This window comes from Cetorhinus maximus, chromosome 12 (assembly GCF_964194155.1).
Source record: "Cetorhinus maximus chromosome 12, sCetMax3.hap1.1, whole genome shotgun sequence".
NCBI lineage: Eukaryota > Metazoa > Chordata > Chondrichthyes > Lamniformes > Cetorhinidae > Cetorhinus > Cetorhinus maximus.
Window position 1 is genome coordinate 80,338,073 of NC_135890.1, and position 14,320 is coordinate 80,352,392.

Below are 14,320 nucleotides of genomic sequence, written 5' to 3' on the forward strand. Positions count from 1 at the left end.
GGAATATTATCCTCTTCCTCTGTGTAGACTGATACAAAGTCATTAGTTAACAAATGTGATTTTCTTAATTTCCATTTGTACTTTCCATCTGTGTTTAAAGGGCTGACATAATGCTTGACTACCTTTTTCCTTCTAATACAATTGCAAAAATGGTGTGTTAATCTTGATATCCCTCAAGTTTTTTTTCATATTCCTTTTTTGCAGCTTTTACTATCTTATATGTCTCATATGTTGTTCTTTATGTATCTCCCAGTCCCCTGGAGTTATGCTTTTCTTTGCACTTTCATATACTCTTTTCTATTTTTATTATTCATTCACGGGATGTGGGCTTCACTGGCTGGGCCAGCATTTATTACCCATCCCTAGTTGTCCTTGAGAAGGTGGTGGTGAGTTGCCTTTTTGACCCGCTGCAGTGCTGTTATGAAAGGAGTTCCAGGATTTTGACCCAGAGACAATGAAGGATCGGCAATATATTTCTAAGTCAGGATAGTAAGTGACTTGGAGGGGAACTTCCAGGTGGTGGTGTTCTCAGCTATCTGCAGCCCTTGCCCTTCTAGGTGGTAGTGGTCGTGGGTTTGGAAGGTGCTGTCTAAGGGACCTTGGTGAATTCCTGCAGTGCATCTTGTAGATGGTACACACTGCTGCTGCTGTGCATTGGTGGAGGAGGAAGTGAATGTTTGTGGATGTGGTGCCAATCTAGGGAGCTGCTTTGTCCTGGACGGTGTCAAGCTTCTTGAATGTTGTGGGAGCTGCACTCATCCAGGCAAGTAGGGAGTATTCCATCACAATCCTGACTTGTACCTTGCATATGGTGGACAGGATTTGGGGGGGTCAGGTGGTGAGTTGCAGGATTCCTAGCCTCTGACCTACTTGTAGCCACAATATTTATATGGTCAGTCCAGTTTAGGGGGAGGCAGTGGCGTAGTGGTATTGTCACTGGACTGGTATTCTAGAGACCCAGGATAATGCTCTTGGGACTTGGGTTCATATCCCACCAAGGCAGAAATTTGAATTCAATAAAAATCTGAACTGAAAAGTCTGATGATGGCCATGAAACCATTGTTGATTGTTGTAAAAACCCATCTGGTTCACTGATGTCCTTTAGGAAGGAAATCTGCCATCCTTACCTGGGCTGGCCTACATGTGATTCCAGACCCACAGCAATGTGCTCTGAACAAGGCAATAAGGGAAGGGCAATAAATGCTGGCCTAGCCAACGATGCCCACATCTCATGAATGAATTAAAAAAAGTTCAGTTTCTGGTCAATGGTAACCCCCAGGATGTTGATAGTGGGGGATTCAGTGATGGTAATGCCATTGAACGTAAAGAGGCGATGGTTAGATTCTGCCTTGTTGGAGATGGTCATTACTTGGCACTTGTGTAGTATAAATGTTACTTGTCAGCCCAAGCCTGGATATTGCCCAGGTCTTGCTGCATTTGGACATGGACTGCTTCAGTATCTGAGGAGTCGTGGATTGTGCTGAGCATTGTGCAAGCATTAGCGAACATCCCCATTTCTGACCTTACGATGGAAGGAAGGTCACTGATGAAGTAGCTGAAGATGGTTGGGCCGAGGACACTACCCTGAGGAACTCCTGCGGTTATGTCCTGGAGGTGAGATGACTGACCTCCAACAACCACAACCATCTTCCTTTGTGCTAGGTATGTTTCCAACCAGTGGAGAGTTTTCCCCCTGATTCCTATTGACTCCAGTTTTGCTAGGGCATCAAGGAGATGCCACACTCAGTCAAATGCTGCCTTGATGTCAAGGGCAGTCACTCTCACCTTACCTCTTTAGTTTGATGTTGGAATAAGAAAGGGAAAAAAAAGAACCAGGATATTATAGAGCTGTTAGCTTAACATCTGTTGTGGGGAATATATTGGAAAACTTGAGAGAGTACCAACATTTAGAGACAGGGTGGCAGCTGGAGAAGATGGTTCGTTTAGCGTGTTTTTTGACGAGCGGATGCTGATGCCAGTCTTCAATATTGGAGCGAGGAGCAGAGTCTGACAAGCAAGAACCACGAATGATTGCAGCAAACAATCAGCTGAAGAAGGGTACTTTGGCAAGAAAGTAAATTTGTATGTGTTCAGGAGCACGGGAGGAAGTTTTCATGGAGATGAATTTATGTGGTCAAATGGTTCTATTATAAAAGGTTATGAGGAATGGTCACAGAATGGGATTAGACTAAGAAATGGCAGCTTAAGAGGTAGCAGCAGCACATGCTAGGCTGAATGGCCTCCATCAATTAATTTTGGGGTGATGGTGTCTGAAGTTCAGGGTGCAAACTATTAATGTAAATAGAAGTTTTAAAGGACACTCAAAATAAATTACCATTTCGCTCAGTTTTTATATTTTCCCTTTTAGATTTAGTGGAGCTTAAAAAAATTGTACGAGGTGCAGCCTTCAAGTGCGTCCCCCAAACCTTCTATGTTGCTTAACATATTTATAGGCATCTATAGTTGCTCAAGACATTTTCCAATTTTGTAAAATAAAAGTCTTAGCATCCACCACTGAAGATATTGACACTCTTGAGTAGTCAAGAATGATTTTAGACATTATGAATAATTCAGAGCCATCAACACTAGAGAATCTTAGGAGTGAGATTTACAGGATGAAATAATGGGGGCTTGTAAGAAAGGTACTGCATTAATCATGGGTGATATTAATCTGCATATAGATTGGATGAATCAGCTTGGCAAAGATAGCCTGGAAGATGAGTTCATAGAGTATTTTCAGTTCAATTTCTTAGAGCAGCACATTCTGGAGCCAACCAAAGAGCAGGCTATACTAGACATGGTAATGTGCAATGAGACAGAAATAATTAATGATCCCATGGTGAAGGGACCTCTAGGTAGCAGTAACCATAACATGATTGAATTTCACATTCAGTCTGAGGGAGACAAAAGGGAGTCTAAAACTAGTGTTTTAAACTTAAATAAAGGCAATTGCAAGGGTATGGTAACAGAGCTGGCTAAGGTGAACTGGGAAATTAGGTTAAAGGGTAAGACAGTAGAGATGCAGTGGCAGACATTCAAGGAGATATCTCAGAACACTCAGCAAAGATACATTCCAATGAGAAAGAAAGGCTCTAGAAGGACACACCATCCATGGCTAACTAAGGAAGTTAAAGATAGAATCAAATTGAAAGAAAAAGTGGACAATTCCATGAAGATTAGTGGTTGGTCAGAAGATTGGACAGAATTTTAAAAATCAGCAAAAATACCAAAAAAAGGATGAAATTTGAACATGAGAGAAAGCCAGCTAGAAATATAAAAAGAAATAGTAAACCCTTCTACAGGTATTTAAATAGGAAAAGAGTAAGTAAAGGAAGCGTTGGTCCTCTAGAGAGTGAGAATGGGGAATTGATGATGGGATAAAAGGAAAAGGGGAAGCGTTGAACAGATATTGTGTGTCTATCTTCACTGTAGAAGACACAAATACCACCCCAGAAATACTTGTAAATCTAGAAGTGAAAGGGAGGGAGGAACTTAAAACAATTAATATCACCAGGGAAAGGTTACAAAGAAAAAATTAGAACTAAAGTCTGACAAGTCTCCAGGACCTGATGGCCTGTATCCTAAGGTCTTAAAAGAAGTGGCTGCTGAGATAGTAGATGCTTTCGTTGTAATTTTCCAAAATTCCTTAGGTCTGTAAAGCTCCCATCAGACTGGAAAATAGTGAATGTAGCTCCTCTATTCAAGAAAGAAGGGAATGAGAAATCATAAAACTAGAGCCCAGTTAGCCTAACATCAGCCACAGGGAGAATGCTGGAATCTATTATTAAGGAGGTTATAGCAGGGCACTTAGAAAATCTTAAAGCAATGAGACAGTCAACATGATTTTGTGAAAAGGAAATGGCGTTTGACTAATGTATTTGAGTTCTTTGAGCAAGTAACAAGTGCAAAATTAATGGCTCTTTACTTAAATGCACGTAGTATTCGGAACAAAGTAAATGAATTGACGGCACAAATAGAGGTTCATGGACATGATCTTATAGCCATTATGGAGACGTGGTTACAAGATCAAAGCTGGCAACTAAATATTCAGGGGTATGTGACTTTTCGAAAGGACAGGCAAAAGGAAAGGGTGGTGGGGTAGCTTTGAAAGTATGAGATGGAATAAGTATGATAGCAAGAAAGGATCTGGTTTGGAAGATGTAGAATCCATATGGGCGGAGGTAAGAAATAACAAGGGGAAGAAAACACTGGTGAGAGTAGTCTATAGGCCCCCTGACAGTAACTATACTGTAGGACAGAGGATAAATCAGGAGATAATGAAGGCACGTGAACAGGTAGTACATTAATCATGGGTGACTTTAATCTTCATGTAGATTGGGAAAATCAAATTGGCAGAGGCAGACACGAGCAAGAATCCATAGAGCATATCTGGGACAGGACAGTTTCTTAGAACAATATGTTCTGAATCCAACTCGGGATCAGGCTATTTTGGATCTGGTAATGTGTAATGAGGCAGGTTTAATAAATGATCTCAGAATAAAGGATCTCCAAGGAAACAGTAATCATAATATGGTAGAATTTAGCTTTCGGTTTGAGAGTGCGAAACTTGGGTCGGAAACAACTGTGCTAAATTTAAATAAGGGTAATTACAAAGGAATGAGGGCAGAGTTGGCTGGAGTAGACTGGGAAAGCAGTTTAGCAGAAAAGGCAGTTGATGAACAACAGCAGACGTTTAAGAAAATAGTTCATGACTCTCAACAAAGATATACCCAGTGAGGAAGAAGGATTCAAGGAAGGGGATAAACCAACCATGGTTTACCAAGGGAGTTAAGGGCTGTATCAAATTGAAAGAAAAAACATACAATGTGGCAAAGATTAATGATAAGCCAGAGGATTGAGAAAGTTTTAAAAACCAACAGGAGGTGACCAAAAAAAATAGAGAGGGAGAAAATAAACTTTGAGGGTAAACTAGCAAGCAATATAAAAACGGGCAGTAAGAGCTTCTTTAAATAAATAAAAAGGAAGAGAGAAGCCAAAGTGAACATAGGCCCTTTAGAGAATGAAGCTGGGGAAATAATAATGGGGAAGCAGGAAATGGCAGAGGAGTTGAATAAATGCTTTGCTTCAATCTTCATGATAGAAGATACTAATAGCATTCCAAAAATACTAAATAATCAAGGGGCAAAAGGGGGTGGGGGGGGGGGGGGGGAGTAAATAAATACAATAACTATAACTAGAGAAAAAGTACTAGGGAAATTAATGGGGCTAAAGGCCAATAAGTCCCCTGGACCTGATGGGCTGCATTCTAGGATATTAAAGGAAGTAGCTACAGAGATAGCGGATACACTGGTAGTAATCTTCCAAAAATCCTTAGATTCTGGTAAAGTCCCAGAGGATTGGAGAACGGCCAACCCTTATTCAAAAAGGGAGGGAAACAAAAAACAGGTAACTATAGGCCAGTTAGCTTAACATCTGTCATTAGGAAAATGTTGGAGTCTATTACACAGGATGTAATAGCAGAGCATTTAGAAATAAATAATCTAATCAGGCAGAGTCAGCATGGCTTCATGAAGGGGAAATCATGCCTAACAAATTTATTAGAATTCTTTGAGGAGGTAACAAGCAGGATAGATAAAGAGGAACCAGTAGACGTAATATATTTGGATTTCCAAAAGGCGTTCGATAACGTGCCGCACATAAGGCACATAAGATAAGAGCCAATGGTGTTGGGGGTAGTATATTAACATGGATAGAGGATTGGCTAACTAACAGAAGACAGAGAGTTGGGATAAAGTGGGCATTTTCAGGATGGCAACCTGTAACTAGTGGAGTACCACAGGGATCAGTGCTGGGGCCTCAATTATTTACAATATATATTAATGACTTAGATAATGACCAAGTTTGCGGATGACACAAAAATAGGTGGAAAGGCAAGTGGTGAGGATAACACAAGGAGTCTACAGAGGGATACAGACAGGTTAAGTAAATAGGCAAAAACTTGGCAGATGGGACATAATGTGGGAAAATGTGAGGTTATGCACTTTGGCAAGAAGAATAGAGGAGCTGAATGTTATTTAAATAGATTGTTTAAAGATTGCAGAAGGCTGCAGCACAGAGGGATTTGGGAGTTCTTGTGCATGAATCCCAAAAAGCTAACATACAAGTTCAGCAGGTAATAGGGAAGGCAAATGGAATGTTGGTCTTTATTTCAAAGGGAATGGAGCATAAAAATAAGGAAGCCCTGCTAAAACTATCCAAGGCACTAGTTAGACCACACCTGGAATACTGTGAACAATTTTGGTCCCCTTATCTAAGGAAAGATATGCTGGCATTGGAGACAGTCCAGAGGAGGTTCACTAGGTTAATCCCGGGTACGGAGAATCTTCTTATGAGGAGAGGTTGTGTAAGTTGGGCCTGCACTCATTGGAATTTAGAAGAATGAGAGGTGACCTTATTGAAACATATAAAATTCTTAGGGGGCTTCAGTTGTTTCCCCTTGTGGGAGAGTCTAGGACCAAAGGGCATAATCTCAGAGTAAGGAGGCACCCATTTAAAACAGAGATGAGGAGGAATTTCTTCTCTCAGAGGGTAGTCAATCTATGGAATTCTTCACCACAGAGGGCTGTAGAGGCTGGGTCATAAAGTATATTCAAGTCTGAGATAAACAGATTTTTAATCAGTAAGGGATGGGTTATGGGGAAACGGCAGGAAAGTGGAGTTGACGATTATCAGATCAGCCATGATCTCATTGAATGGCGGAGCGGGCTCAATGGTACCGAATGGCCTATTTCTGCTCCTACGTCTTATGGTCTAACGTGGGTAAAGGGGAACCAGTAGGTGTGGTGTACTTGGATTTCCAAAAGGCATTTGACAGGTGCCACATCAAAGATTACTCAACAAAATAAGAGCTTATGTTGTAGGGGATAACATATTCTCATGGATAGAGGATTGGTTAGCTAACAGGAAGCAGAGAGTAGGGATAAATGGGTTATTTTTGAGTTGGAAAGCTGTAAATAGTGGAGTGCCTGGGGTCAGTGCTGGGGCCTCAACTATTTGCAAACTATATCAATGATTTTGACGAAGGGACCGAATGTATGGTTGCTAAATTTTATGATGACACAAAGATAGATAGGAGGGTGGGCAGTGAAGAGGGGACAAGGAGTCTGCAAAGGGATATAGACAGGTTAAGTGAATGGGCAAAATTTGGCAGATGGAGTGTAATGTAGGAAAATGTGAACGTGTTCACTTTTTCAGCAAGCATAGAAAAGCAATATATTATTTAAATGGAGAGAGATTGCAGAACTCTGCAGTACAGAGGGATCTGGGTATCCTGGTACATGAATCACAAAAATTTGGTATGCACATAAAGCAAGAGATTGGGAAAGCAAATGGAATGTTGGCGTTTATTGGAGGCGAATCGAGTATACAAGTTGGGAAGTTTTTTTTTACAATTGTACAGGGTGTTGGTGAGACCACATCTGGAATAGTGTGTACAGTTTTGGTCTCCACACTTAAGAAAGGGTATAGTTGCAGTTCAGAGAAAGATCATGCAACTAATTCCTGGGTTGAAGAGGTTATCTTATGAGATAAAGTTGCACAGGTTGGGCCAGTATCCATTGGAGCTTAGAAGAATGAGAAGTGATCTTATTGAAACATGTAAGATCCTGAGGGAACTTGACAGATGGATGCCAACAGGATGTTTCCTCTTGTGGGAGATGCTAGAACTAGGGGACACGGTTTAAAAATAAGGGGCCTCCCATTTAATATGGAGATGAGGAGAAATTTTTCTCTCAGTAGGGCATTAGTATATGGAATTCTCTTTCCCAGAAATCAGTGAATACTTTTAAGGCTGTATTAGATAGATCCTTAATTAACAAGGGAGTCAAAGGTTAGAGGGCTAGACAGTGAAATGGAGCTGAGGCCACAATCAGATCATCCATAATCTTAAAGACAAAAACCTACTGCGGATGCTGGAAATCCAAAACAAAAACAGAATTACCTGGAAAAACTCAGCAGGTCTGGCAGCATCGGCGGAGAAGAAAAGAGTTGACGTTTTGAGTCCTCATGACCCTTCAACAGAACTGAGTAAAGTTAGGAGAGGGGTGAAATATAAGCTGGTTTAAGGTGGGGGAGTGGGGTGTGGGGGGAGAGAAGTTGGAGGGGGGGGGGTTGGTAGTAGGGACAAGCAAGCAGTGATAGGAGCAGATAATCAAAAGATGTCACAGACAAAGGAACAAAGAGGTGTTAAAGGTGGTGATATTATCTAAGAGAATGTGCTAATTAAGAATGGATGGCAGGACACACAAGGTACAGCTCTAGTGGGGGTGGGGTGAAATAAGACTAACAGGGCATAAAAGGTATAAATTTAAAAATAATGGAAATAGGTGGGAAAAGAAAAATCTATATAAATTATTGGAAAAAACAAAAGGGAGGGGGAAGAAACGGAAAGGGGGTGGGGATGGAGGAGGGAGTTCAAGATCTAAAGTTGTTGATTTGGGCGTCACTGGCTAGGCCAGCATTTATTGTCCATTCCTAATTGCCCTTGAGAATTTGGTGGTAAGCCACCTTCTTGAGCCACTATAGTCCATGTAGTGTTGGTACATAAACAGTACTGTTAGGGAGGGGGCTCCAGGATTTTGACCCAGCAACAGTGAAAGAACAGCAATATAGTTCCAATTAAGGATCTTGTAAGTGGCAGTGTTCCCAGGCATCTCCTGCCCTTGTCCTTCAAGGTGGTAGAGGTTGTGGGTTTGGAAGCTGCTGTCAAAGGAGCCTTGGTGAGTTGCTGCAGTGCATCTTGTAGATGATACACACTGCTGCAACTGTGCATCAGTGGTGGAGGGAGTTAATGTTTAAGGTGATGGATGAGATGCCAAGAGAGTTGCTTTGTCCTGCATGGTGTCAAGCTTCTTCAGTATTGTTGGAGCTGCACTCATCCAGGCAAGTGGAGAGTATTCCACCACTCTCCTAAATTCAATTTGGTGGACAGACTTTGGGGAGTCAGGAGGCGAGTTACTCATCGCAGGATTCCCAACATCTGACCTGGTCTTGTAGCCACAGTATTTATATGGCTGGTCCAGTTCAGTCTCTGATCAATGGTAATCCCCAGGATATTGATAGTGGGAGATTCAGTAATGGTAATGCCATTAAATGTCAAGGGGAGATGGTTGGATTCTCTCTTGTTGGAGATGGTCATTGCCTGGCACAGCATAAATATTACTATGAAGAAAGAGGGATCATTGACCTGAAACGTTAACTCTCTTTCTCTCTTCACAAATACTGTCACATCTGCTGAGCATTTCCACCGTTTTCTGTTTTCATTTCAAAGCGTGGAGTTGCATTTACTTCTCCTAGTACAATATATTAAATAGACTACAACTTAAACTAGAAATGAATAAGACTTGATAAATCTTGCCCCAAAAATATCAGAAAGGCCCACTACCTCTTGCTTTGTGGGAATTGATATTGTCAATATCCCAAGCGGCCTCTTTGAGACGGGACAGCTCCTCCATGCTGTCAGAGTCTGAATCAGTTGCCGCCCTGGCCGCCGCCATCTTCAATTCCCTCGCTGGCGTTGGTCTCCCCTGCGCAGGTGCGGTTTGCCGCGGCGCCCTAAGGGAAATGTAGTCACGAAGGCGTCGCCAGGAGCCAGGCAGGAATGACCTGCGTCACAGCAAAACTACATCGCCCGTGACACCTTTCGCAAACGTCAGCGTCGGTCGAGAAGGTGAATAACGAAATACGGAATCTGATGACGCATCCCATTCATCCTTCCCATGCCAACGGGATCCGGCCTTAGCAACAGCATCCAGGGAAGCTACTGGACACTTGCTGCAGCATCAGGAGACGGGACATGTCCTGGTCAAAAAACCTTCACTCACATAGTCCTGGGATTAATTGAAGGTGCGGCTTTGGCTCGTTCAAATGGTGTAGGATAGTTTGTAAATATTTATATCACATGTTTAAATATCATTTAAAATATGTTAAAATTTAAACCATAATTTAGTACATTTTAAAATCTGTATGTATAGAGAACTAGGAGCTTATGGAACCTTCAATTTACTTACTTTAAAAATAAAATCAGAATATGCTGGAAATACTCAGCAGGTTAGGCAACAGTTGTGCAGAGAGAAAAACAGAGTCAACTTTTGAGATCAAAGGCCTTTTGTCACAACGCAAGAATTTAAAGATGTGTCAAGTTTTAAGCAGGTACAGAGGAGTGGTTGCACCTGAACTGGAATGGGACCAACATCCTTGCAGGGAAAACAAAAACAGAATTACCTGGAAAAACTCAGCAGGTCTGGCAGCATCGGTGGAGAAGCAGGGAGGTTTGCTAGTGCTGTTGGGGAGGGTTTAAACTAACTTGGCAGGGGGATGGGATCCTGAGAGGAGGTTCAGCAGGGGGAGATGCATAGCCAAAATTAGAAGAGAGAGCAAGTTAGTCTGGAAGGCGTAGAAATTATAGGCCAGTTAAGGCACAAGGGAGCTTGGCAAGGTTGGATGGTATTTATTTTAATGCAAGGAGTCTGACGAATAAGGCAGATGAGTTGAGGGCACAAATTAACACATGGAAGTATGATGTCATTGCTGTCACAGAGACATGGTTGGGAGAGGGGCGGGATTGGCAGCAGAATTTTCCAGGATATAGGGTCTTCAGACTAGAGAGAGGAGGTAAAAGAGGAGGGGGTATCACAATATTGAGTAAGGAATCAATTACAGCAGTAAGGAGGGATGACATCTTAGAAGGCTCCTCACATGAAGCCACGTGGATACAACTTAAAAACAAAAAAGGAGCAATCACATTGCTGGGAGTGTACTATAGGCCCCCAAACAGTCAGAGAGAAATAAAAGAGCAGATATGTAGGAAAATTTCAGAGAAGTGTAAAAATAATAGGGTAGTGATAGTGGGGGATTTCAACTTCCCCAACATTAACTGGGTTAGTCATAGCGTGATAGGTGTAGAGAGAGCGGAATTCTTAAAATGCATACAGGAGAGCTTTTTAAGCCAGTACACAGAAGGTTCTACAAGAGAGGGGGCAGTCCTGGACTTAATTTTAGGGAATGAAGCTGGGCAAGTGGTCGAGGTATCAGTGGGGGAACATTTTGCAGATAGTGATCATAACTCCGTTAGATTCAAGGTTGTTATGGAAAAGGACAAAGATAGGCCAGAAATCAGAGTTCTAAACTGGGGGAAGGCTGATTTTTACAAAGATCAGATATGATTTGGCCAGAGTGGACTGGGAGCAGCTACTTTTAGGTAAACCTACATCAGAGCAGTGGGACTCATTCAAGAAGGAAATAGGGAGAGTACAGGGCCAACATATTCCTGTAAAGACAAAGGGTGGGACCAACAAATCCAGGGAACCCTGGATGTCGAGGGATATACAGGATTGGATAAAGAGAAAAAGGGGGGCTTATGGCAAATACCGAGGGCTCAAAACAGCGGAAGCCCTAGAGGAGTATAGAATGTGTAGAGGGGTACTTAAAAAGGAAATTAGGAGAGCAAAAAGGGGGCATGAGAAAACATTGGCAGGTAAAATAAAGGAAAATCCGAAGTTATTTTACAAGTACATTAAGAGTGAGAGGATAACTAGGGAAAGAGTAGGGTCCATTACTGACCATAGTGGTAATTTGTGTGTGGAGCCGGAAGACGTAGGTAGGGTTCTAAATTAATACTTTATGTCGGTGTTCACAAGTGAGAGGGATGACATGGGTATGGAAATCAGGCAGAAGGACTGTGATATAATTTTTAAAATTAGCATTGAAAGGGAGGAGGTTCTAAGTGGTTTGGCAGGCTTAAAAGTAGATAAATCTCCAGGCCAGGATGACATGTATCCCAGGCTGTTGAGTGAGGCAAGGGAGGAGATAGCAGGGGCGCTGGCAATAATTTTCAATACCTCTCTGGCCACAGGAAAGGTGCCAGAGGACTGGAATACAGCCAATGTGGTACCATTATTCAAGAAGGGAGGAAGGAATAAACCAGGGAACTACAGGCCAGTCAGTTTAACCTCCATGGTGGGGAAACTATTGGAAGCAATTCTGAGGGACAGAATTAATCTACACTTGGAGAGGTAGGGATTAATCAAGGACAGTCAGCATGGTTTTGTTAAGGGGAGGTCAGGTCTGACTAATTTGATTGAATTTTTCGAAAAGGTGACCAGGTGTGTAGATTAGGGCAATGCATTTGATGTGGTCTACTTGGACTTCAGCAAGACTCTTGATAAGGTCCCACATGGGAGACTGATAACGAAGGTAAGAGCCCATGAGATCCAAGTCAATTTGGCAAATTGGATCCAGAATTGGCTGAGTAGCAGGAAGCAGAGGGTGATGTTCGAGGGGTGTTTTTATGACTGGATGTCTGTGTCCAGTGTGGCTCCACGGGGATCGGTGTTGGGTCCCTTGCTGTTTGTGGTATATATAAACAATTTAGACTTGAACGTAGGAGGGTTGATCAGTAAGTTTGCGGATGATATGAAAATTGGTGGGCTGGTAAATAGTGAAGAGGATAGCCTTAGATTACAGGAGGAGATAGACAGGCTGGTCAGATGAGCTGATCTGTGGCAAATGGAATTTAATCCGGATAAGTGTGAGGTGTTGCACTTGGGCAGGATAAACAAGGCCTGGGAATACACGATGAATGGTAGGACCCTGGGAAGCACCGAGGATCAGAGCGACCATGGTGTGCATGTCCACGGTTCCCTTAAGGTAGCAGGACAGGTAGATAAGGTGGTTAAGAAGGCATATTGGATACTTGCCTTTATTAGCTGAGGCATAGAATATAAGAGCAGGGAGGTTATGCTGGAACTCTGGTTAGGCCACAGCTAGAGTATTGCATACAATTCTAGAATCCGCATTATAGGAAGGATGTGATTGCACTAGCGTGCAGAGGAGATTTACCAGGATGTTGCCTGGGCTGGAGAGTTTTAGTTATGAGGAGAGATTGGATAGACTGGGGTTATTTTCCCTGGAGCAGAGGAGATTGAGGGGGGACATGATTGAGGTATATAAAATTATGAGGGGCATAGCTAGGGTAGACAGGAAGGAACTTTTCCTCTTGGTGGAGGGATCGATAACCAGGGGGCATAGATTTAAGGTAAGGGGCAGGAGGGTTAGAGAGAATGTGAGGAAGAAATTTTTTCACCCAGAGGGTGGTGGGAATCTGGAACTCACTGCCTGAAAGTGTGGTCGAGGCAGATACCCTCAAAACATTTAAGAAGTATTTGGATGAGCACTTGCAATGCTATGGCATACAAGGCTATGTGTCTAGTGCTGGAAAATGGGATTAGAATACTTAGGTACTTGTTTGACCAGTGCAGACGCGATGGGCCGAAGGGCCTTTTTCTGTGCTGTAGACCTCTATGAAAGACAGGGAAAGTTGGGAGTATAAAAGGGAAGTTCTCTGATAAGGAGGAGATCAGCAGAGATTAAATGACAAAGGGGATGATGGTGCAAGGCAAAAGGAGATGTTAATGGGAGAAGTAAAGAAACAAAGGTACAATTAGGAATAGTAGCATTATCACCAACAGCTGCTGTGCAAAACGATTAGGGCAGAGGTTAGATCTGAAATTCTTGAAATGAATATTGTGTCTGGAAAGCTGTAAAGGTGCCCATATCAAAATTTTGTTTCAGATGCACAGATCAGATTTGCAGAAAAGATTCATGAGAATGGTTCCAGTGATGAGTTAGGAAGATACCTTGGAGAAGTTAGGACTGTTTTCCTTAGAAAAAAGAAGGTTGAGAGGAGATTTGATACAGGTATTCAAAATCATGAGTGGTCTGGAGTAGCTGGGAAGTACCGAGGATCAGAGGGACCTTTTTCCCACTCAAGAAAGGATTGAGAATGAGAGGGCACAGATTTAAATTAACGAGTAAAAGAGGCAAAAGTGATATGAGGAGAAACTTTTTTATGCAGTGAGTGGTTAGGGTTCGGAATGTACTGCCTGAGAGTGTGTTGCAGGCAGGTTCAAATGGCAATTAGACTGTTATCTGAAAAGGAACAGTGTGCAGGGTTACAGGGAGGAGATGGGGGAATGGCACTAGCTGAGCAGCTCTTTCAGAGAGCCACTGTAGGCACAATGGGCAAATGGCCTCCTTCTGCACTGTAACAATCCTGTGATTCTGTGATCTCATAGCAAGGATTTATTGGCCTTAGAGGGGCACTAGAATTATAGTGTGGTTTAAAGGGTGAGTTTATTAGTCCAGGCTGCATAAGCTTGATTTCTATTTCCTTGAGTTTAAAAGATAGAGGAGTGATCTAATTATGGTATTCAAAATGTTTCATATCTTTAAAATCAAACACCTTTGATCCTGCATAGATCCTAGTCTTCCACCTTTCACAATTCTGATCTCTTGTTCTCTG

The 14,320-nt window shown here is 42.3% G+C and overlaps 1 protein-coding gene across 1 annotated transcript in view; it reads right to left on the reverse strand.

Annotated features, from left to right (window-relative positions):
* c12h12orf43 (chromosome 12 C12orf43 homolog) overlaps window positions 1-10,375 on the reverse strand; it is a 37,088-nt gene extending 26,713 nt beyond the window's left edge. Inside the window, exon 1 of the mRNA XM_078554002.1 lies at window positions 9,404-10,375. Within this exon, the coding sequence (XP_078410128.1) occupies window positions 9,404-9,515 (112 nt within the window). The 5' untranslated portion in view covers window positions 9,516-10,375. The remainder of the gene's footprint in view (window positions 1-9,403) is intronic.
* Between the last annotated feature and the right edge of the window lie 3,945 nt (window positions 10,376-14,320).